The sequence below is a fragment of the Photinus pyralis genome, unplaced genomic scaffold (genome assembly GCF_008802855.1).
Source record: "Photinus pyralis isolate 1611_PpyrPB1 unplaced genomic scaffold, Ppyr1.3 Ppyr1.4_LG1, whole genome shotgun sequence".
NCBI classification, from domain to species: domain Eukaryota; kingdom Metazoa; phylum Arthropoda; class Insecta; order Coleoptera; family Lampyridae; genus Photinus; species Photinus pyralis.
Window position 1 is genome coordinate 63,574,468 of NW_022170249.1, and position 23,565 is coordinate 63,598,032.

The 23,565-nt window shown below is 37.6% G+C and overlaps 4 protein-coding genes and 1 long non-coding RNA gene across 5 annotated transcripts; 3 read left to right on the top strand and 2 right to left on the bottom strand.

The window, feature by feature from the left end:
• Window positions 1-366: 366 nt before the first annotated feature.
• LOC116166892 lies at window positions 367-1,426 on the bottom strand. The gene is made up of 4 exons (XR_004144433.1): window positions 1,308-1,426; window positions 1,105-1,225; window positions 730-955; window positions 367-580 (listed from the first exon to the last, which is right to left on the bottom strand). It is a non-coding gene; the product is annotated as an uncharacterized LOC116166892 (long non-coding RNA).
• Window positions 1,427-12,222: 10,796 nt separating this feature from the next.
• On the top strand, window positions 12,223-13,473 carry LOC116165780. The gene has a single exon (XM_031480462.1). The coding sequence runs from the start codon at window positions 12,223-12,225 to the stop codon at window positions 13,471-13,473; it is 1,251 nt and encodes a 416-aa protein (XP_031336322.1).
• A 2,410-nt stretch (window positions 13,474-15,883) lies between these two features.
• Window positions 15,884-16,951, top strand: LOC116165790. The gene is made up of 2 exons (XM_031480474.1): window positions 15,884-16,054; window positions 16,412-16,951. Exons 1-2 carry the CDS (start codon window positions 15,884-15,886, stop codon window positions 16,949-16,951), a joined length of 711 nt encoding a protein of 236 aa, XP_031336334.1.
• An 886-nt stretch (window positions 16,952-17,837) lies between these two features.
• LOC116165800 lies at window positions 17,838-19,649 on the bottom strand. The gene has a single exon (XM_031480486.1). It carries the CDS (start codon window positions 19,647-19,649, stop codon window positions 17,838-17,840), a length of 1,812 nt encoding a protein of 603 aa, XP_031336346.1.
• A 2,478-nt stretch (window positions 19,650-22,127) lies between these two features.
• On the top strand, window positions 22,128-23,286 carry LOC116165805 (arp2/3 complex-activating protein rickA-like). The gene is made up of 4 exons (XM_031480499.1): window positions 22,128-22,284; window positions 22,433-22,526; window positions 22,587-22,775; window positions 22,839-23,286. The coding sequence occupies exons 1-4, from the start codon at window positions 22,128-22,130 to the stop codon at window positions 23,188-23,190; spliced, it is 792 nt and encodes a 263-aa protein (XP_031336359.1). The 3' UTR covers window positions 23,191-23,286.
• The last annotated feature ends 279 nt before the right edge of the window (window positions 23,287-23,565 follow it).

A 23,565-nucleotide genomic window follows, 5' to 3' on the forward strand; every position in this document is an offset into this window, starting at 1 on the left:
GTCGTCGTGGCCCTCGTCCACGTCCCCGATCCCGTCCACGTTCCCGATCCCGTCCACGTCCCCGTCTGTTCTTATTATGGTTCTGGTATATAATTTAAGTATGTTTATTTAAAATGGTAATGAAAATTAAATATAAATGTATTGCCCCCTAGTGAGGGGGCATCTTGCTGCGCCGATGTCGGCGGAGCCGGTGGGCTGATGGTCTTCTAAAAAAGAAATAAAAATAAATTACTTTTTTTTGTATCTTTCTGAAATTTTTGATTTTACATTTTACAGAAGCAATCAATCAATCTTGTAACTACCTGCTTTTGCTGCCGTGTTAGTGAATTTAAAATTTTTTTTTTTAAATCTCACCTTTGCTTCTTCTTGTAACACTCGACCACGATGTCGACGTGGCCCACGTCCACGTTCCCGATCCCGTCCACGTCCCCGTCTGTTCTTATTATGGTTCTGGTATATAATTTAAGTATGTTTATTTAAAATGGTAATGAAAATTAAATATAAATGTATTGCCCCCTAGTGAGGGGGCATCTTGCTGCGCCGATGTCGGCGGAGCCGGTGGCGGTGAGCTGATGGTCTTCTAAAAAAGAAATAAAAATAAATTACTTTTTTTTGTATCTTTCTGATATTTTTGATTTTACGTTTTACAGAAGCAATCAATCAATCTTGTAACTACCTGCTTTTGCTGCCGTGTTAGTGAATTTAAAATTTTTTTTTTTTAAATCTCACCTTTGCTTCTTCTTGTAACACTCGACCACGATGTCGACGTGGCCCACGTCCACGTTCCCGATCCCGTCCACGTCCCCGTCTGTTCTTATTATGGTTCTGGTATATAATTTAAGTATGTTTATTTAAAATGGTAATGAAAATTAAATATAAATGTATTGCCCCCTAGTGAGGGGGCATCTTGCTGCGCCGATGTCGGCGGAGCCGGTGGCGGTGAGCTGATGGTCTTCTAAAAAAGAAATAAAAATAAATTACTTTTTTTTGTATCTTTCTGATATTTTTGATTTTACATTTTACAGAAGCAATCAATCAATCTTGTAACTACCTGCTTTTGCTGACGTGTTAGTGAATTTAAAATTTATTTTTTTTAAATCTTACCTTTGCTTCTTCTTGTAACACTCGACCACGATGTCGACGTGGCCCTCGTCCACGTCCCCGATCTCGTCCACGTTCCCGATCCCGTCCACGTCCCCGTCTGTTCTTATTATGGTTCTGAGTTCTACAGAAAGAAAAATTGTAAGAAACACGTGTATAAATAGAAATGCTTATGTAATATAAATTTGATTCTGTCGTTAACTTACACATCTGTCTTCGGGTCGACGCTTTCGGCGTCCCGATGGACCTCCGCAACCACCTCCTCGATAACTCTAATTTCATTTTCTAAAAGAAATATACAAAAGTATTACCTATTTTATTTTTTACAATTACAATTATGTATTACCTGACACGACAAACATTGTATGTTCAGAAAAATACAAAAAAAAATATGTTAACATAATACCTAGGAGACCAGGTTTACCATTGATTAAATGACATACCTACTTTATTAATTACAACAAATTCAGAAAAACTAATTTTGAAATATAAAAATGCCAATCGGTAAAGTGTTATACTTACGATCTTTATGGTTTGAAACCTGCACTTGAACTAACTCGAAAAAATAACATTTCACCCTTTAAATACTTGTAGTATCTGTAAGTGTTTATCTCAACATTATCTCAAATGCTGCCGAAGCGGCGGCGGCGGCATTTGTGAAGAAATACAATATCTAATGATTGTGCACAGTTACAAGAGCACGTGTTCTTTACCGCTAAATTATCTCTTCAATGTTTTTTGACACGTATTCACGTCGATAAGGAAGCACATCTTAATATTTTTTTTCTTTACCTAAGGCCCACTTGTGACGAGAAAATTTTAAACGCAATTATAGACATCAGGTAATTAGTGTTTTATATAAGATAGGTAAACGGTAAACCTATTCTATTCCAAAAATTTGCAGAAAATCTCTACATTTTCAATAAAAATATTGGACAAACGTCCGTTTTATTGTGATCTAGTCCCTCCCGAAAAGCTCCAATTTTTTACAGGGGAAAATTTGTTTAAACCCCTAAAAGGTGCAATTTTTTCTCGAAAAATTTCTTCCCTCCTTTATCCTCAGTTTTTAAAACTCGCAATTTTACCCAAAAACGATCTGCCTAGTGCACTTTGAGTCTTACTCATACCCCTGCGGGAAGGTCGCGCCGTACCGACGAAAAAAGTCGCGCACCCCTATCGGTTACGAATTTCGGAATTATCAACGTCGAGTAACTTCGCCTCCAGGTTCGAATAAGTGTTTCTTCTTGATTTTTTACAACCCTTACCACTACATTCTTGCTATCCCTCCTAGTCGCGACGGCATCCTCGAAGCGCTTACCGTTTAACTTCCGGGGCGTGAAATCACAAAAACGGGTATTTCGTGGGGGAGGAATACCCCTTGCGAGATTTCCTTCATTTTCGCGTATCTTCTTCACCGCAATGTACCGATCGTATTTACAAATTTTCAAAAAATTTCGTCCTCAGGTATAGCAATTATAATAATAATTGCGATTTCCTCATTATCGTATATCAAAACAACCCCTCGTCAAGGGGCGATCGGGCGTCTCCAATAGAGAAGAAGGCTAACTTTTTCCCATTGTAAGTACAGACCTACAAAGTACCGTTAAAAAATTATAAAAGAAACTTGGCAAACACGCGATATAAGTTTTTTTACAAAAAAATTTCCAGGACCTTTATTTTTCCTTCGATTCGGACGGGGAGCGGTGCATATGATAGCTCACAATTCGAGCTAAATATTTCCCATTGAACGTACCCGTCTGGCAAGTCTTTTAAAAAAATTATAACCGAAAAACTTACGCGTCTACGACACCCTTAACTCAAAAACCTCTCCAGCGGCTTCAAATTTCAATATATGGCCAAAATGTAACTCGCTACATATAAATTAAATCTTCAGCAATAACTTTTCCATTGTAACATTATAATTATAATAATTAAAACAAAAAAAATTGTCACATAAAAGAAAAAAAAAGGGCACGCGCTCGGATTCGAACGCGCGATCCTCCAATTCCAAGGGCTCCATTAACCTAGCCCCCCCACAATCAAATTTTCAATTTTTTATTTTGCGAAAGTTTAGTGCTAAATATGTGCTGGTTTGTGCCGCGAAGAAAAAGTTTTGTACTATTACCGTTTATGGGGTATTAATGTTTTAAGATAGGGGGGCTAGGTTAATGATAGCCCCCCCCCACATTACATATTAAAATATTTTTTTATGCAATAGGTTTGTGCTAGTTATGTGCTCGATTGTGCCGTAAAAAAAAGTTTTGTGCTATTACCGTTAATGAGGTATTAATTTCTAAAAATAGGGGGGCTAGGTTAATGATAGCCCCCCCACATTACATATTGAAATATTTTTTTATACGATATGTTTGTGCTATTTACGTGCTCGTTTGTGCCGCAAAGAAAAGGTTTTGTGCTATTACCGTTAATGAGATATTAATTTTTTAAGATAGGGGGGCTAGGTTAATGATAGCCTCCCCACATTAAATTTTCAATAATTTTTTTATGCAGTAGGTTTGTGCTAGTTATGTGCTGGTTTGTGCCGTAAAGAAAAAGTTTTGTGCTGTTACCATTAATGAGATATTAATTTTTTAAGATTAAGGAGCTATAGGTTAATGTATCCCCCTGACGAGAGAACATGACCAAATTAGAATATTACGCTAACGTTTTCAGCTGAGTAAGTAACAATAACAATAATTTATTATCTGTTACACTTAGTCAGGGTTTCTATAACTAAAAGAGTCAGTTTATCTTTTCTCATAGTATCTAATTACATCTTATGCAAAGATTATACATAGATACAATTCTCTTTGTTTTATATGCAAGTTTTCAGTTTGCACAAATGAAAATGTACTATCAGTTTTCTAAAATTGGTTCTTGTGTTTAGTTGTGTGTTGGAAGTGAGGAATGCAACGACTAATAAAGGTAAGTTTCAATATAAATGTTTTATATATTTTTAAGAAAATCACGATATACCATCAAGTCACAGGAAGATTCACAGTAATTTGGTTTCCTTTTGATCGACTAATAAATCTCCCAAATCGTCAGTGTCAATTAAAAAACCACACTCAAGTTAATTTGTAACGTGTTCTTAGAGAAAAGCCTTTGTTTTTTAAAGGTAAGTTACGTACAAAGTTCACAATTTTAAAGCCGATATACAAATAGGTCTTAAATTAATCACAAGCGAACGAATTGAACCTAAATTTATTTCAATATTTTGGCATATCTTCATATTAAATATTGAGCTTGAGCACTTCATAAAGCAAAATAGAAATTTTCTCTTTTACTGATAGACCGTGAAGTAATACGTACAACTTACACAAGGCGTTAGTATTTGTTGCTGGGAAACAAAATTAGGGATAGACGAGAGTACGAGACTCACTAAAATAAACATTTTTTTCAAATAAACCCAGTTTCAAACTTTTTTAGAAGCTATCATACAGTCTCCAATATTGCATTTCTTTCTTTAAATGTTGTTGAAAACAGATAGTCGGTTCAAGATGGATAAATAATTAAAAACAAAACAATACAAAATATTTAAAAAAATAAGTTACTGAATTTTTAGCGCATTTTCCCTATAATGAGTATAGCTATTGCAGGCGTTTTGTCCGTCCGTCCGTCCGTCTGTGTGAAGATGAACTACTTTTTTTGTAGAAGCTTTACAGCCAAACTTTTTTTTTGTATCATTTAGATATTATATCTAAGTACACTACGCAATAAAATTTTTGGTACCATCGTCCTAGGGCCTAGAAATGGGCCCTTTTTTGCGCTTGCAAAAGCTAACTTTTTTATTTCTCAACATGTTTTAATGAAATTTTATATATGGGCACTTCTAATGAATGTAAATTTAATGCCGTTAAAAAAAATTGGTTTTGCGCATGCGTAAGCTAACTTATTTATTTATTTCTCAACATTTTCTAATGAAATTTTATATATAGGCACTAATAAAAGTAAATTTAATGCAAGTATGAAAAATTGGTTCTGCGCATGCCAAAGATAATTTTTTTATTTATAAACATTTTTTTATAAAATCTTATACATAAGCATTTTTAATAAAAGTAAATTTATTGCCAATTTGCGTATTTGATGAAAAATGCGCTTTGGTGGGTTACTAGTGACCGCGTTTATATTTTTAATTGCATAAAGGCATAATATTCTTCTTTAAAATGCAATTTTGCAAATTTCTTACTGCAATTTTAAACAACTGAAATGTTATTTTTTGCGTGTTGTTTGATATACAATTTTCAGTCTAACCTTGGAAGTGTCCCAGGCGGTTTTTCAATTCTTATACTTTAAGGACTCCTCCCCCCTTTTATGAATTATTTATTGCAATGCCGTTTTAAATAAGTAAACGTTAGTAAGTGCAATCGCAACTTTGTGTTTTGTCGTATTTTGGCTATATTACGTAACAAGTAAATGAACCTGAAAAACCGGCTCTAAATGATTTATTTGAGCGTTAAAACGTTAAAAGTATTCTGATTATAGTCAATCTGACATTAAAAACTAGGCACCATACATGCGACCCGGGACCGTGACCATACGAAGCCTACTCTAAACAAATTCTTTTTTGAACATATAAAATATACTCCCTTCGGCGCACCAATGTTGTAAAAACTTTCAATAAAAGATTTGATTTACCTCTCGCTTTACCTGCACAATACTTGTGCACAATTTATACTTGTTTAAGGGTAGCTTCTAAAAAAATGTTTGATTCTCGGTTTGTTTGAAAAAAAAAAGGTTTATTTTGGTCGTCTTATCACCTAATTTTTTTGGGACTAACTAGCTATCAGTACACTTTTAAATAAATTATCATTGAGGTCCGTAAAACCATAAGAGATGAACGATTCGGTACGCATCAACAAATCTAAAAAATGTCATTAAAGACATAAAGTTCTTTTGCTATAATCGACGTATGGTTTTCAAATGCAATGAAAACAACGTATAAACTGGTACCTGTTATGTTTGACTTGGACATTATTTTAACACTAATTTGACGTCAAATTTGCTATTGATACCTCGGAGTAGATTTTCAAACCACTTTCTAACTTATTACAGAAACAGGTTGACTAGATTATTATATTAAACTAGATAGGTCCTTACGGACCTATCGGCGCCGTTTAATTAACGTACGCCTTTTTTTGTTGTTTACCGTATAGAATTTTTTTTTTAATTTGCTTTTAATTTTTATTTTTTTAATGCTTTTTGTAACTATTTTTTATTAAATTAATTTTTGTTTTTTTTATTTGACTCAATAAAGCAACAATATGTCGATAGTCTCTTTTTAGTCAATCTCATCATATAGGTTTGTAAAAATGCTTCGCATTTTAAGTCTACGCTAGATTGAGCATATTTCGCATTAATACCGCCAAAAAGGTGGTATTTTACGTTTGTGTCTTCAGTTTTGGGATGTTATGTATATTCGGGACAATACGAATGTTTGTACTTTCATTATGTTTATTTTGATTAGAGGAATTTACTACAAAAATTTTTATCAAATGGTTACAGATATGTGAGTTTTTGTTTCCAAATCTGCACCTATTTCTCATAAGATTTTTAAATTTTGATATCTTTTTTATTTGTCTAAGATTCGTAATGATCCGTAGCATTCTTATTATTATATTTTTATAATATTGTTGTTTATTAATTTAAATAGCCTGTTGGTGCTAAAATTAAGCAACCGGCAATAATGTATTTCACCGTTTGCTGTGATTCATGACGTTTCCTAAAAATTAACTTTCCGTTTCAGTATGTAAAGAAGTGTCCAAGTCACGCTATTAACATTTGTTTTATAAATTCCTGGAAATGTTCAATGATAATTTTCCGTGAAAAATTTTTCCAATTCAGTTTAAAATATAATCGCGATTCGTGCTCGATATTTTACGAATGATTATTTGCGTCACACTACTTTCAACTTGTGTTCGTTTAAAAACTACTACAATTTTTAACTGATATTAATTTTTGAAGTCCCAACGGGAATCTCCAATTTCCATAAAACTTTTGCATGTATTTTAACTACTTGATCACACTCAGATATCCTTTGAATCATAAGTTTGGTTTCTGGAGATTGGAAACAGCACATTTCACAAAATTACATATTATATTTGAACGCATCTATTTACAAATTGAAGAGTAAAAAAATTCGAAATTTGATTTTACATTTCAAATAACGATTAATAATTATCTTCGCAGGTGAAAATTCTTCGTAACGTCGCGGTCGTCTCTTTAAGTGGAACTGAAAAAGAGAAAAAAATAATTAAATGTACAAACATTATTTTTCTATACCTGTCCATTTTTGATAGTACCTATTCTGTTGCGCAGAATTTTATTCGTGAAGAGCTAATCTATAAATTGAAAAAAATGTATTAATATTGATCGTTAACAATTCGTGAATGCGAAATCGTTTTTCTAAGAAACATCGGTACACAATTTTTAGTGAAGCTTGAAAAAAATTTAAATGATTTCGCATTTACGTAAAATTATCAAAAAAATATATTCCTTGAGTAGTGATATAAGGCCGATTCTAACTCAAAAAGTCACTAGAAAAGTCACTAGATGTGAAAAAAGTCACTAGAAAAGTAACTAGGTTTGAAACTCTGCTCAAAGTCACTAGAAGGTCACGAGAGGTTTGAAACTCTGCTAACAGTCACTAGAAAAGTAACAAGGTTTGAAACTCTGCGTCACTAGAGAGGTTTGAAACTCTGCTAGTGATATAGGGGCCGATTCTAAATCAAAAAGTCATTAGACGCGAGAAAGTCACTAGAAAAGTAACTAGGTTTGTAACTCTGCTGGCGAGGTTTGCGCCAGTGCTAACGTCAAGGGGTCGAGGTTTGCGTTCGAGATAAAGTATCGGAGGTTTGCCCCTGTGCTAAGGTCAAGGGGGTCGAGGTTTGCGCCAGTGCTAACGTCAAGGGGTCGAGGTTTGCGTTCGAGATAAAGTATCGGAGGTTTGCGTCCGAGCTAAAGTAATTTGGTTTGCGCCTGAGTCGAGGGCCTTGTCGATGGTAGTGTACGGCCGATTCTAAATCACACTATATTCTAAATATGACTGGTGGTGGGGATTGACGCTTATATAAGCATCTATATGTTCGTTACAAGGTGTACATGTATTAAAGATGTCGTGGATGGCATATGCTGAGGAATCATGGGCCAAAGCTACCGATTTCGTGACGGCCGTGAGACGTCTTAAGCAGCATTTTTCTGCATTAGCATTTGATGCAGAGCACGAGGCGATATATGGACGCGGTGAATACAGCCCAGAGGAGTGCCAAGCTATTGCAGCCAAGTATGAGCTAGGAGAGGCAATATGTGACAGTTACTTAAGTTATAAAATATGTGACGAGTGCATTATCCGGAAACTAAGGGATGCAAAGTTGGAGCAGTTTAGTGAACAGTTGCAAGCGTGGAAGGATGAATCTTCAGAATCCGGTGAAGAGTGTTAAATTCAATGAATTCAATAATAGAGCATATGTAATGGTGACGTGGCATTTTGCTTATTGGGCAGCAAGGAAAGGTCCATGGGAAACTGTAGCAGTCGATAGAGTTCGATTCCGACGTAGAATCGAGCAATATCATGCAATAATTTCTCCAGTATTACAAGCGGATCATCGTTCGGCAGTGTATCGCGGTAGATTTCAAGGTCACGAGTTGGAAATATAAGGGTGAGAGGTAGCGATGGTTTCAATCAGTCCAGTGGTGTTATTGAAACAGTTAAAATGGATCTTAACGCACTAAACAACAGTACATTCTGTAAAGTATTCAAAAATGTCAAGGACTTGGAAGTGGGGGAGAAGTTTAGAATTGTGAATGCCGACACCATGAATACAAAATATGGTGATCGAATAGTATTGGAAACTGAAAATTTTAAATGTGTGCTGCCATTACGATTCTATGAATACTTCAAGGAAGGCGATCGCCTGAACGTCCTCAAAGAGTCCTTGAAGACTAGGGATGTATTCATCGAAAGCGTCGGATCAGCGGGAAAAACTACCAATTTAAAATTTATGTAAACAATAGATTAGTGTTGTTGTTGTTGTTGTGTAAATAAAACATAATATTATAGATAATTGTCTTTTCATTTCGAAATAAAATGAATGTCCCATGAAAAAAATACTTCAGTTGTGGGGTGATCGTCGTTGTGTACTTCGCTCTCTCATGAATACACTAAAGAAACTATCATCCATGGCGACGAAAAATAGCTGTAATAGTAACTATTTCACGTGCTCGTGTTGGTGTTGTAGTGATAATGGATATGGATCAACGCCACCATCACCTTCTCAAGTTGAAAATATGCATAGCAAAGCGATTGAGGAACACTTAATCGATTGTACCTCTTACACCCTCTTCGACAGCTTAGATAATTCAAAATACATTGAAATCGGCTACAGTACACACCTTAACCTTGAACCAATCCTTCGCATCGCATGCGGCAGTGTTATGCTCATGAAAAGGGAAGATTGGGTGACACTTTTAAAATGGCAAACATATCTCGAAATGAAATTTTTCCGATCACAAGAGATCGAAAGATGGATAGATTGGTCGAATGTGAACGAAGAGAAAGATGTCGAACGAGATCAAAGTTCGGATACACTTAATAGTAATATCACCATCTACTATACCTGTCAGTGAAAGGGACTACTGAAAAAATGTTGAAGAGTGTAAGAATACAATGTGGCAACAGCAGCTCTCAATATTGCACGATGGGAAAGAACGATATTGAAGAACTGTTTAATTTGAAAAATATAATCAACTATCGATTTGATTTACTGGAATCATACGCTCTGTCCTGTTTCTATCAAGATTTTATCGAACAGGTGATTAACTACCGTCACTTTCGTAAAATGGAGTTTGGTGACGACGATGAGGAGGACGATGACGACTTCATCTATCGCGATATTGAAGATGTGCTAAACTATAAGAATAATGTAAATTCTCACAATACAGTGTGCATGATGGAAATATTACACTATAGACCTACTTATTTAATGTATCACATATATCAACCTCCTCAATAAACGGTTACTGCAGTTTAGTATTTTCATTGTGCCTAGATTTCCCTATAAATATGCCACCGCATTGTATCATGCCAATAATGTTGAATCGGAAGCGGAAGTGTACGGATGGGAGGGGCTTGGTTAATACTCTCATAAACAAACTTCCAGTTGAACTACATCTTCCCGGATATCAATACTGCGGTCCTGGTACTAAACTAGACAAAAGACTAAAGCGAGGTGATCCCGGCATAAACCCACTAGACGCCCAGTGTAAAGAGCACGACATTAGCTATAGGGATAACCAAGACTTGGAAGGTCGACATCGAGCAGATCGGGTTCTAGAGCGGAAAGCTTGGGAACGGTTAAAAGCTTCCGACACGAAGTTAGGGGAACGAGCAGCGGCTCTTACAGTGGGCACCATCATGAAGGTAAAACGAAAGTTGGGGATGGGAGTGAAGAAGAATAAGAAGAAGAGTAGTTTATTGAACTTGCGCAGGACGATTGCTAAGAAAATGAGGAAAAGCGGCAATACCGCGGATGTGATAAAGTCAGCTGTTACTGCAGCAAATATGGCCATAAAAAATTTAGGTGGTAGGAAAAATGTAAGCGTACCTAGAGTTATTCCCATACCAAAACAGGGTGGGTTTTTACCATTTTTGATACCCCTATTCTCCGGTTTATCGGCAGTGGGAGCTTTAGCCGGCGGCGCGGCAGGCATTGCTAAAGCAGTTAATGCATCTCGTGACGCACGTAAAATTCAAGATGAAACTTCACGCCATAATCGCACGATGGAATCGATCGCTATAGGAAATAAAAGTGGCAATGCGCTGTACTTGAAACCTTACAAATCGGGAGGCAGTTTGGCGTTGCATTTAAAAAAAAAAAACTTCAAAAAATTGCCTAAGCGGCCGTTAACAGATTTAGATCTACGTAAGCACGCAAAAGGGTGTGTACCATACTTTAGGGATGTGTTTATGCGAGATAATATGCCTATATCGCCATGGAAAAATGAATCCGGGGTTATTAATTTAGACAGTCAAAGGGGGCGTGGTACTCATTGGGTCTCGTACAAAAAACGTGGTAGACGAGTTTGGTACTATGATAGTTTCGGTAATATTCCACCACCACGAGAAGTGATCGAGTATTTCCGCGACTGTAAAATCTATTATAATTACGGACAAGAGCAACAATTTGGTACAACGAATTGCGGCCATCTGTGCTTAAAATTTCTGTATAAATAACAGCAACACTGACTAAGCGAGCAGTAGCGGTAATCATGTCGACGACGTTCAGCATAGAGGGTGTTGGAAATACGGCGAGTCACGATTTCTATCCACCTATTGAACTTCCTTCGGGGAAAATGTACGTTATCGGGATGGTGGGGTTTTATGGCTGTAACAGCATAAGAAACATTCACGCGGGAAACGATAAGTTTTACTATAAAACTGATTCAAATAGCTCAATATACTCCAAGGCAATAACAATTCCGCATGGTGCTTACAAATTGGAAGAGATAAGCGAGTATATAAAAGCTCACATTCCTACAAGTCGCTTTAGTCTACGTGCAAATAACAATACGCTCAAGTGCGAACTTAATTGCGAATTTGATATAGATTTCACTCCAAGAGACTGCATAGGGCGCATGCTCGGTTTTGAATCGAGGATATTGGAAGCGAACGTTCTACATACATCTGCTTTAGATATTCAAATCATTAAGCACACTAACATTCACATAGAGTGCAATCTCATTACGGGATCCTATCGAAACGGAAATCGCGCTAAGGTCCTTTACGAAATAGACGTTTCCGTTCCACCAGGTTACCGCTTAGATAAAATTCCTAGTAATACTCAATATCTGGAAGTAAATACCAGTAGAATTAGCAATATAACTATAAAGTTGACGAATCAAAAGGGTGAACCGATCGATTTCGGGGAAAGTGAACCGTTTACAGTACGATTAGAGTTAAAAGAATATGGGGTTACGTATTAATCAAGGTCCATTGCCATCCTTCCTCAACGCTATAAATAAACAAGGTGACCGGAAATCGAGTTATTCTCAATCGAGACAGAACCCGGGCACGTTAACGCCAGTAGAAAAAATCTTTCTTGGAATCCATTGGCCTGAAAGTGCAAAATGGCGGCGGCAGCAGACTCGTTAAACGTCTTTCAAAGCGTACACTTTGACGAAACGATTGTTAAATCCGATATTCACACCTATCTTCCATACGGAGGATCTTCGGATTACGGACTTTCCAGTGAAATACGAATATTAATTCAAAATCAAGAGCTGATAAGCGCCACCTACGACAGTTTTTTGTACTTGGAAGGAAAAATTGAATGGAGTCAACCGGAAGGAGAGGGCGCCATCGTAAAGACATGCAACCTAACAAACAATTTCGCGCCATTCCTTTTCGAAGAAATCCGCTATGAGTTGGGTGGTCAGAAAGTGGATGTATGCAGGAATCCTGGTATTACATCCTCACTGAAGGGATACGTATCGTATACGTCTACTGAAAGCAAAGGTCTCAAACACTTGGGGTGGTCACCCACCGATGAATCCCTTCAAGTAGATTTCAATAAGAGCAACAAGGAGAAGCATTTCGCTGTTTGCATTCCGCTGAAACACATATTCGGATGCATGGAGGACTATCGACAGGTTATCGTAAACATGCGACAAGAATTGGTATTAATTCGTGCTAGAAGCGATGCCAATTGCTACATCGGTACCGCCGACGATGCATCAATAACATTAACAAAAATTCAATGGAAAGTCCCTCACGTGACCGTTAGTGATAGCGCCAAAATTAGCCTATACGAACGCGTCAATAAGGATGCTATAATCACAATGCCATTTCGTCAATGGGAACTGTACGAATTGCCCGCTTTAAAACAGGCACAGTCGGATATATGGCCAATCAAAACTTCAACTCAACTAGAGAAACCACGATGGATAATTGTGGCATTTCAACGAAGCGGTAAAAAGTTTTCACACGAAGCAAGAGCGGCCAATTTCGATAACATCAATATTCGAAATTTAAAACTGCATCTCAACTCGGAAAGTTATCCGTACGAAGCGATGCATTTAGATTTTAATGCCAACAAGTACATCATTGCATATCAAAACTATTTAAACTTTCGGCGCGATTATTACTCGAAAGATGAGCATCAAGACGCCCTCTTTGACTATTTGTATTTTAAAAGTTGTCCCATCTTCGTGCTGGACTGTTCAAAGCAAAACGAATCTCTGAAGCATTCGGCGGTAGATGTTAAGTTGGAAATGGAGTCAATGGAGGCCTTCGAGGCGGGAACGGTTGCCTATTGTCTGATCCTGCACGACGCACTAATTCAATACAATCCTCTGACCGGGGAAGTGAAGAAACTATGATTTGTATTTATTTATTAAATGTATAAATAAAATGTAATGATAAAAAATGTTCGTAGTCTTATTTCAACCGCGACCCCAAAATGAAGGTAGTGATTCAGAAGCAAAAGCTGCTCGTTCAAAATCTCGACACGACGCCAAATGTGGACCACAAAAAAACCCATGGCGTATTACTTCCAAACAGCGTAAGATGTCTCATTTGTGGACCGTCCAATTGTGGTAAAACGAATACGATGCTCAGTCTGCTAACTGAACCTAATGGTCTTCGCTTCAAACACGTGTACGTCTATTCCAAATCGCTGAATCAGGACAAATATAGGGTTTTGGGGGAAATTTTACAACCAATGAAGGATATTGGCTGCTTCACATTCAACAAGAACGCGGACATTATGGAGCCCAGTGCTGCCAAACCTAATTCGGTTTTTATCTTTGACGATATCGCTTGTGAAAAACAGGATAATATTAGAGCGTACTTTTCAATGGGCAGGCATAACGCCATCGATTGTTTCTACTTGGGTCAGACGTATTCTAAAATTCCTAAACAATTGATTAGAGATAATGCCAACTGAATTGTCCTATTCGAACAGGACGACTTGAATTTGCGACATATTTATGAAGATCATGTCGCACCCATAATAACCATGCAGCTGTTTCGAGAGATGTGTTCGGAAAGCTGGCGAACCCCGTATGGGTTTATGGTGATAAATAAGGATGCGGATGTGCAAAACGGTCGTTTCAGGAAAGGCTTCGATCACTATATAATACCATGAAAACATGTTTATTGTTCAGTTCAACTGTAACAGCTTTAACAGCTTTACCAGCTTTTAACAGCTTTAATACCTCTAACAGCTTAACAGCTGAACGGCTTTAACTAACAGCTGAACAGCTTTAACCGCTGAACAGCTTAACAGCTTTATTGGGGGGAACAGACCCTGTTCCAGTTGATCTGTTCATTTGATATCGGTTTACCTGTTCCGTTGATCATGGATAATAAGGAGATGGCCTTGAAACGACGAATAGTTCAGGCGCGTAAAGCGATACAGCAAAAGTACAATCGTCTCAAAGCGGATCGTTTTATTAAAGAAGTGGAATTTGTACGAACGTATAAACCGCTAATTCAACCGCTAGCTCAGATCGTAAAGAAAATCGAACCGCCGTCATCATTGGTTATAGAAACGAAAAAGGAGGAGCCATCAGAGGACGAAGTATTTACATCACCCCCTAAAAAACGTCAATCTCCTGTAAAAAGAAAGTCACCACAACAACGTAAGACTCCTGCGATACCTTATTACACGCGAGTGAGACGTAGGCCCTCTTCCCTTACCGAGATCAGTCCGCTGGCTAGACTTCCATACTTTCAAAAATATCCGCCAACTGATATTAGTCCTATGGTTAGACCTTTTCATCCCACGGCTACTCCATCATTGAGACAGGCGCCATCATTTCTACAGAGTACAGTGATAGGAGAGCATCAACCGGAAGAAGAAGAAGAAGAGTCCTCTATCGCATCAGAATCATCTGCATCATTACTTGATATGCAAGGTTCGCAAGCCTTTTTGGAACAATACAAACACCTACCACGTATATACGTTGAGCGCATGATAAGAGATACGAGTAATGCAATTGACACCACCTTTGGAATTCATTATAATGTCGAAACGGATAAGTGGAGAATGGGCAAGACTGAGGTGACGATAGATGACGAAGATTTGGTCATTAACGGGAACCGGTACAAAGGTACTGCGGGGCTATACGAACTTATCATCATGAATGAACCGGATGAATCGCTAGTATCCAAGCAGGATAGAAGTAACTATAAGCAGATAATAATAGCAACTCATGTCGCACGGCGCAATTACGACCCCACAGAACAGATTCGTGGCAATAAGAGCAAAAAGTATACGCTGATAATAAAGCCTCTCCTGAAGGAGGAGGAAGCGGCGAATAGGGGGCGTGCGAAATCGGGAAGCGGTATTACTCTATTCAAGGAACTCGACCGACCGATCGAATACAAATACTGGAATAGCGTGCATGAATTGATTAGGGACCTAGAGGTTTTATGGGGTGAAAAAATGGCAGGCAACACAGGAGTAAAAAATGATATAATATCAATCGTGGAAGAGCTGTACGAGGAGGGTTACATACAAAAGCCTACGCAGCGATTTTTATCTCAACTAGTATAAATACCCCATTTCCGTCTTCCCCGCTTACATTCATCATGGATAAATTCGGACGTTCTCATACCCATGCTCAATTTGGAAAACTGTTAAAGACAAAATTTTCCATTACCAACGATACGATAAATGTGGAAAATAAGAGACTAAGTAATGTTGTCGACCCTATTGAACGTCATGATGCCCTAACCTTACAACACTACCTATCAACAAGACTGAATCTTAACGGAAACCGGTTAATGAATGTGGCCGATCCAGTAGACGATGGCGATGCCATAAATAGAGGATACTTCATGTATTACATGCAGATTGCGAAAGTACCTGTAGACGGTCTTCGCAATTACGTGGAGGCACTAGAGGAAGAGTTGAAGGCGGTCAAAGCAACCCTACATAAACTAATAGAGGATGCAGCAAGTGGTAAATGAGCTACATAAAGCAGCACGAAAAAACTTCGCACGTAGACGTACCATCATTAAGGGATTTGATGATCTTTGGCAAGCCGATTTGGCCGAATTTATACCTTACGCTAAACAGAATAAAGGCTACAAATACATACTGATAGTTATCGATTGTTTCTCAAAATATCTGTGGACGAGAGGATTGAAGACTAAAACGGGTGAGGAGGTGACAAAAGCCATACAGGATATTTTCAAAACTACCAGACGGAGACCGAAAAATCTACAGACCGATGCCGGGAAGGAATTCTATAACAAATCATTTGACAAATTGATGGCGCGAGAACACATTAATCACTATTCCACGTACAGTACAAAAAAGCTGCCATAGCCGAAAGAATAATTAGGACGATCAAAAATTATTTATACCGACAGTTTAGTCTACGTGGAAAATATGTATGGATTGATGCAATTGAATCAATCACGAGCGAGTATAATAATCGTAAAAATCGAACAACGGGGATGAAGCCGATCGAAGTAAAGGCCGATACACAGCTGAAGGCCTACAGACACATCAAGCTCTTTAACAAGAAACATCGTTTTAATGTTGGCGATGTAGTTCGAATTAGTAAGCACAAGAGTGTGTTCGCCAAGGGATATACTCCGAACTGGTCCAGTGAACTGTTTAAAATTGCAAAAGTCCAAATAACCAATCCCGTGACGTACTTGTTGGAAGACATGAAAGGAAAACCGATACTGGGAGGATTTTATGAGCAGGAACTGCAAAAAGCTAAGTATTCCGATATCTATTTGGTGGAGAAGGTGCTGCGACGTAAGAAAGATAAAGTGTACGTCAAGTGGTGGGGACTGGACGAAAAATCTTGGATAGAAAATGATAATATCGTATTGTAATTTTCGCTGTAAATTAATAAATAAAGAAAACAAAAGCTTTTTTGTACTTTTTTTATTTTGCTTTCCTATTACCATACAACATATTTTTCTTTTTTTTTAGTAAAGCTATCGTTATTGATAATTTTTTCAAGCATATCGTACGTTTTCTTATAATCACTCAGCAACGTTGAGGGCCATACAGTGCTATCTGGACCACACCTCCAACCAAGCAGAGCGTTATGATCTTGTGTGCCTCTCCTAATGTTCTCCAATAGCCACTCGTAGATTTTGCGATGGTAGTTATTTTGACGTGGATTAAAATCTATTTTAACGTGCGCCTCCTGGCAAACATCAATCAATATTTGCAGCGCATTGAAGTTGGCATACTCCGCAGCTGTACATATGGCTTCGTTAATAACTTGCGAACTATCCTTATAAATACTACTAATTACATTATCTACACTGTTTCCTCTTAAATTTACTATAAACATTTCAAAATGCATTGATACACTAGGAGTATGAACATCAGCAAAACGATCACCGTTTACTCGTGAATAATGATTCATTAGATAGTCAAGTTCGATCTTTTTGTGAAATAGTAATTTAACCATTTCTTTACACACATTTTTCGCTATAGCACACCATCTAAAACACTCATCTGGAATAACAATATTCTGTAAAATATTGTTAATGAGAAAGTAGGTGTCGATAGAAAAGGATGATGTGTTTAAAACGACACTCTTCAAATGTGCAAAGTATATTGAGCTTGACGCAAAAAGGATTTCTTGTTCCAATCCTCGATCGCCGCCACCAGTGCTTGCCATCTTTATAGGGTAAAAACACACACCTACAAAAAGGAAAGGATAGACACCAAAATTGATTAAATAAGAGGTTGTGGAACACACTGTTAAGTAGAAAAGTTATAGCCCCAAGGGAGGGTGTTAATACAATCTAAACTAATTTGTCGTTTATCATCATACGGACTTAAAACCACCTTATTCTGTTTGATCGTGAATACTAAATGTTTTCGGGATTTTATTAAATATTGAGGCCGTGTTACTACCGCATTGTTAAATATGCTGTTTTTATAGTCCTCCAAAGTTATTTCCCGGATACTGGCATAAGTTGAACCTTTGGACCTCTTGAATACCTTACCGTCCACGAGATAAGAGTACATTTTCGCTCTAAGCCCTACAAACTCTAGCATTATTTTTCCATTGTTCTCGTCCTTCATCAGCCCGGGGACTTTTTTATTAACCAGGGGTATGCCAAAAACGTTATTATGATTATAATTCGACGTATCAAACTTATCGATGTTTTCTCTTATGGATTCGTAAATGTCTGGAACTGAAAATGAGTAGATCAAACTATCGGTGTCGGTATATAATAGTTTTGCGCGATCCTTGAACTCTTTTAAAACGAAATTGTAATGAAAATCATAAAGAATAGTTTTTGATACATCTAATACGGTTAAGCCTGCATAAATGGGTTTGTTGAGCAGTACTTCCAAACGATTCATTTCTATGATTGCTAGATCTTCATTGTCATCGAAAAGCATACAGCTTTTAAAGTTTGGTTTGGATATATAAGCACCGGCGCCGTACCTACCGCCCCACTTGTTTACCAAATGCACATCTTTATATTTCCTTACGTTCTCCATCAATTTACCAAATACACAATTTACCATTAGTTTATAAAAATTGATATCGAATTCATTCGTAGATTCTTGTCGCTTTTGCGTATTTAAATCGATATACTTTTTTAACCAAGGCGATTGTCGAAATCTTAATACGCGATTAATTTTATCGAGTCGTAATCCGTGCTTTATGTACTGCTTTAAATTTCTGTAATGTAAAACGTAGTTCTGTTTTGAATACAATGTCAGAAGTAATTTCTTAAATTTACCATTGGGGGGAGTTCGGTGTTCGGGCGCAAGTGGAAGATCTTTATGAAAGGAGTGGATATTCGTGGGATAATTTAGATCACAATCTAAAATGTAGCCGATTTCTGCGTTATCGGGGTGGTTCAATATATCTAACGTTTCAAATGAATCCTCATCTACAAAGGAAAACTCTCCGTACGGCAAAAATTCGCACATTGTGGCGCCATATAGAGAATTTACATCAAAATACATTAAGTAGGTCGATTCAAGTTCGGGGCGGTAACCTTCCTTCATATACTTATTATTAGCCTTCGCGTATCTCGTAGAACATTGCGTTATACCACCGCGAATTCCTCTTTCGATGAACATTACTTGATCTATGTCAGTTAAAAGCTCTAATTGAACGTCGGTAATTTTCAACATCGCGTCGAATGCAAGACCAGGGGCGCTAAAGTAGTGAAGAGGGTCCAATTTATAAGTCTGTAGACATGTATTGCGAAAATTTTCAAAAATATCCGCCAAAAGCAACACGTCAGTTTTCAAATACAAATCTGAAAATTGTCCGAGAGTCTCTATGGAAAACGAGTTCCATATATTTAAAGCATGAGTGTAATCATCTTCGCTAATTTCTTCACCGCGCAATGAACTGAAGAAGTTATTTTTAGGAGGTAAACAGCGCTCATTTAACTTTTCAAAGCAATCGACGTATTCATATGGGAATACACCTTTCCGTGTAAGTAACTCGAATTCGGCTTCACCGCCGACATACTCCGAGCGCGTTATATTTTTCTTGTCCTTACTTAAATAGGACGCAAGCTTATCAATGCTACTACTCATAAAGCGAAAGGAATCTATAAATCTAAAAATAATCTTCGTATCTTGCACGTGTTTCGAAAAGGAGATATACTTCTCTTTGTTTAAAGTAAAACTTTTATTTGGCCAGGTATAGCGGTTGCAAGTTCGCGGATAATGAAATGGGCATCGTACCCACTGAGATTATGAAAGACCACAGGGATCGCGTGACTGTTTTGGTAGTTTACATTACAGGACTGGTGCGAAGCAGAGCGATACCGCGAAGTGAAATGGCAATGATCCCTACAACGAATTTCATTTTCCAAAAAAGGTTTCTCACAAATATGACAATGGGTGGCGTTTTTGAAATCTTCCTCTTGAGCTTCACTCAATGTTTCCATCGGTAGGGGATTGTTAATAATTGCATTAGCCCAGAGCGCGATGTTGTGTAGATTGTTTACAAACCACGATACACAATCCGCGCCTCTGTATAACGAGAATCGCGATAATGAATTGTCATATGCACATTTGAGATAAAAAGCTACGCTGTAAGGTACGTGCTTTTGAAATAGTTTTGTGTTTTCCCCACTACCGCAAACGGTATCACAATTCTCCAGAAGGCATTCAATATCTGCGTAAATCGCGAACGGAACTTTTTCCTTATTAGAATAATGAGAGAATTTCAAAATTTTCTCCGATTCGGAAGGTACTCTTACCGCACATTTATTTATGTCATGACAACGAACCGTGTGCTTTTCCAGTAGGCGATTCGATGAAAAATGATTTAAACAAATATTACACAAAAACTTTGCGTGTCCCCTATTGGATAATTGTGACGATAATAAACGGGATAAATTTTTAATCCACGCAAAGTGAAAGTAATTAGTATTTTTTGGGCAAATACGATTTTTTGGAGCCTTATTGTTATTAGAAGATAATACCAATAAATTGATTGCGTTTGCCCGCGCTTCACGATTTTCACTCAACATGAAAGGAAGGACTTTTCTCTTTTCTAAGCAATACAAATTAATGGCAAGATTATTCAATCTTTCGAATTTTTTTATATCGTTTAGTTGAATGGGAAACGTAATGGGACCACTATTCAAAACGGTATCGAAATGAGGATAACTAGAAGGTCTATCGGGATTACGTTGCGCTGGATAAAGAGCAGAGACTATTGACCACAAAAAACAATACTTGTCGTTATTTTTAACATTAATAATGGCTTTCTTACGCGCTATAAAGGGAGGAAGTCTTACGTACGTGCTAAAGCTTCCCACTCGAATGGGAACGTATTTATTTACGTTTATTTTTAAATATAAAACCTCAATTAAACTCCAGTTTGATAACTCTTCCTGAAACAAATCTAACTTTGATCTCAATCTGTCAATGACCTGAGTCTGATACCACTCTTTTAGATTACTACCTGCATCGAGAACGTTATTTCTTGTGGCAAACGTTTTTAGATCCACATTAAGATTTTGAGGATGTAAAAAATCACAGGCCAGCACTACGTTTACCTTAAGCATAGATTTTCTTAGCATCGGTTTAATTTTTCGGGCAAGCTTGTCAAATGCCTTATCCAAGAAAATAAAAGGATCTTTGTAGACCGTATTCACAATAATACCAGTAAGCATTCTACCTTGAAAGCAAGAATTTAAAGTCTGCCAAATTAGAGGGTGTGAAGAGGGGGCGGCGGCAGGTATTCCACAACCTCTTTTAAGCGAATTATCTTTTAATTGTTGCCGTAATTTGGCCAAATAAAATTTCAACGTTCCAAGATTAGATTCTAATCTAATAGGATTTTCAACGTGACTATTCAAATGGATGTTATTATTAATAGCATTTTGTAACAAAGAAATATTTTCCCTTATTATCCTTATATGCCTCAAAATTTCGGGCTTATGTTTTAATAATGCAATAGCTTTTCGTGTTAGCGTAACTATTTCACTACTAAGATTCGCAACGGACGTCGGTTCCATTTAAAAAAAAAATTTTTTTTTATTTATTTTTTTTTACTTACAGTTGGAGTTTAAAAAGGTTTGTTATAATAGCAGGAATCCTCGTTCGCTGCCACCAGGTGCTTGCCGTCTTCACTGAAATTGTATATCTAAAAATCTCTTTCTCTCTAAAAATATATGCAAACAGTAGTAGTATCAGTGTTATCCTTGAACATTCACAGACCCCTCGCACACAATCGACACTTTTTGTGCTGATGAGGTGTTGCACTCGCACCACTATACTCACCGCGGGGGGTTTGAAGATGCAAATAATCTCTACACTTGTCACCTTATATAGGCTAGGTGTTCAGGGTCAAATACGCGCAGCTGCACCTTAAACAAAGCGGGGAAGTTCATCCCGGAATCATACGATCTATCGTTCTCACTCATTAACTCAACCTCTCTCCAGTTTTCCGCAAACGATTACAACAATTTTACAATATATACTGAAAATTTTTCCCCACTAATTATCAGTTAGCATCGAGCTCGGTATAACGTCATGTCTTCTTCACTTACAAGAAAGATGAAAAAGCCGAAAATCAACAAAGTGAATATTCTTTCGTCAATGTTAATTAAACCGCAAGCCTGCACCACCAATAAGGCGGAAAAAAAAACAACCAAGCCATCAACTTCATTGGTGCAACAACCGCCAACCAACATCAATAACAACAACTGGCAAAGTTGCGCATTAACTCAAATGGAACCATTGGATGAAGTAATTACAATACATTCGGATAATTCGACAATCACGTAAGTAATATTTATGATTTTTTTTAATTATTTTCTCCCCTCTATTTCGTTATGTTAAAAAGTAATTGCTTTTTACAGCACGGGTCATTTGGGCGAGAATTTGGAACTGGGACCTACTGTTAGCGCAGCTGGAAGGGGACCCCGCAACAAACTATTTATTCGAGCCAGCTCGGTAAGTAAAAAATGTTGTTTTTCTCTTCTACTCGCTAATAATAAAATTCTCTAATTTCAGAATAATACCGACACCGCAATTAACGGAACCCCAGCGGTCGCCGACACCACCACCACCACAGCTGCCGCTAACAACACGGGTACCGCCGCCACCACCAAAGCTGTCGCTACCACCATCAATTTTGCTGTCTCCTCCTCCGCCACCTCCTCCTCCGGCGGAACCTGTTGTGCCATCGGGCCAAAAACGACCGTAAGTTTATATCATAATACTTATAGAACTCCTTCGTAATAGATTATTTTTTATTTATTGCAGTCGCTGTCATGACAACGCATCGCGCTCCCCTAGCGACAAGAAAAGAAAGGGCAAGAATTTGGCAGACGTCGTCGTAATGGTCGAATCCGACCTGGAGGAGGGGTACTTCCCGGAAACACCGACGCAGCAAGATGGGTCGCTGCATCCTAAAACACCGAGGGAACTAGCCCTTACTACATACGGCACATTAAAAAATATGGAGCCGGTGTACCGGGCTAAGCTCTTGGATGCAAGGAACAAGACGACCGAACTACAACGGCAGCTGGAAACGGCGAAGAAGGAAGAGCGGCGGCTGGAGAAAGAAGTCGCCTATATAGAGGACTTCCTCAAATTTGTTAAACCTAAAAAATAAGTTTATAGTTTGTAGTTTTGTACATTTTTTTATACTTTACTTTACTTATTCAATAAAAGGCAAATAGTCAACAACATGGAGTCTTTTTTTATCGAGCAAAACTGATTGACGCTCGGACCAACACCACCGAGTTAAGAAAAAAACTAGATGCTTCATCCAAAGAAGAAAGGCGGTTGGAGAAAAGAACTCCAATTTATTGAAGAATTCATGAAATTTGTAAAGAAAAGTAATTGTCAAAAATTTATCAATTTTTTAACAAATAAAAAACTTATCTGTTTTTGTTGATGTGATTCAAGGTGAAGGTGTAAGAGTTTAAGACAAACGACTTTAGCCGGTTGCGTTGAAAAACGATCAAATTAAGAAAACTTTGCAGCC

Excerpts from the sequence above, each read along its gene's own strand:
- LOC116165780 (XM_031480462.1), top strand. The coding sequence starts at position 12,223 with ATGGCGGCGGCAGCAGACTCGTTAAACGTCTTTCAAAGCGTACACTTT.
- LOC116165790 (XM_031480474.1), top strand. The coding sequence starts at position 15,884 with ATGAATGTGGCCGATCCAGTAGACGATGGCGATGCCATAAATAGAGGA. Across the intron at positions 16,055-16,411 it reads ATAAACTAATAGAGGATGCA|TACAAAAAAGCTGCCATAGC; the intron begins GCAAGTGGTAAA and ends TTCCACGTACAG.
- LOC116165800 (XM_031480486.1), bottom strand. The coding sequence starts at position 19,649 with ATGAGTAGTAGCATTGATAAGCTTGCGTCCTATTTAAGTAAGGACAAG.
- LOC116165805 (XM_031480499.1), top strand. The coding sequence starts at position 22,128 with ATGAAAAAGCCGAAAATCAACAAAGTGAATATTCTTTCGTCAATGTTA. Across the intron at positions 22,285-22,432 it reads CAATAACAACAACTGGCAAA|CACGGGTCATTTGGGCGAGA; the intron begins GTTGCGCATTAA and ends TGCTTTTTACAG. Across the intron at positions 22,527-22,586 it reads TATTTATTCGAGCCAGCTCG|AATAATACCGACACCGCAAT; the intron begins GTAAGTAAAAAA and ends CTCTAATTTCAG.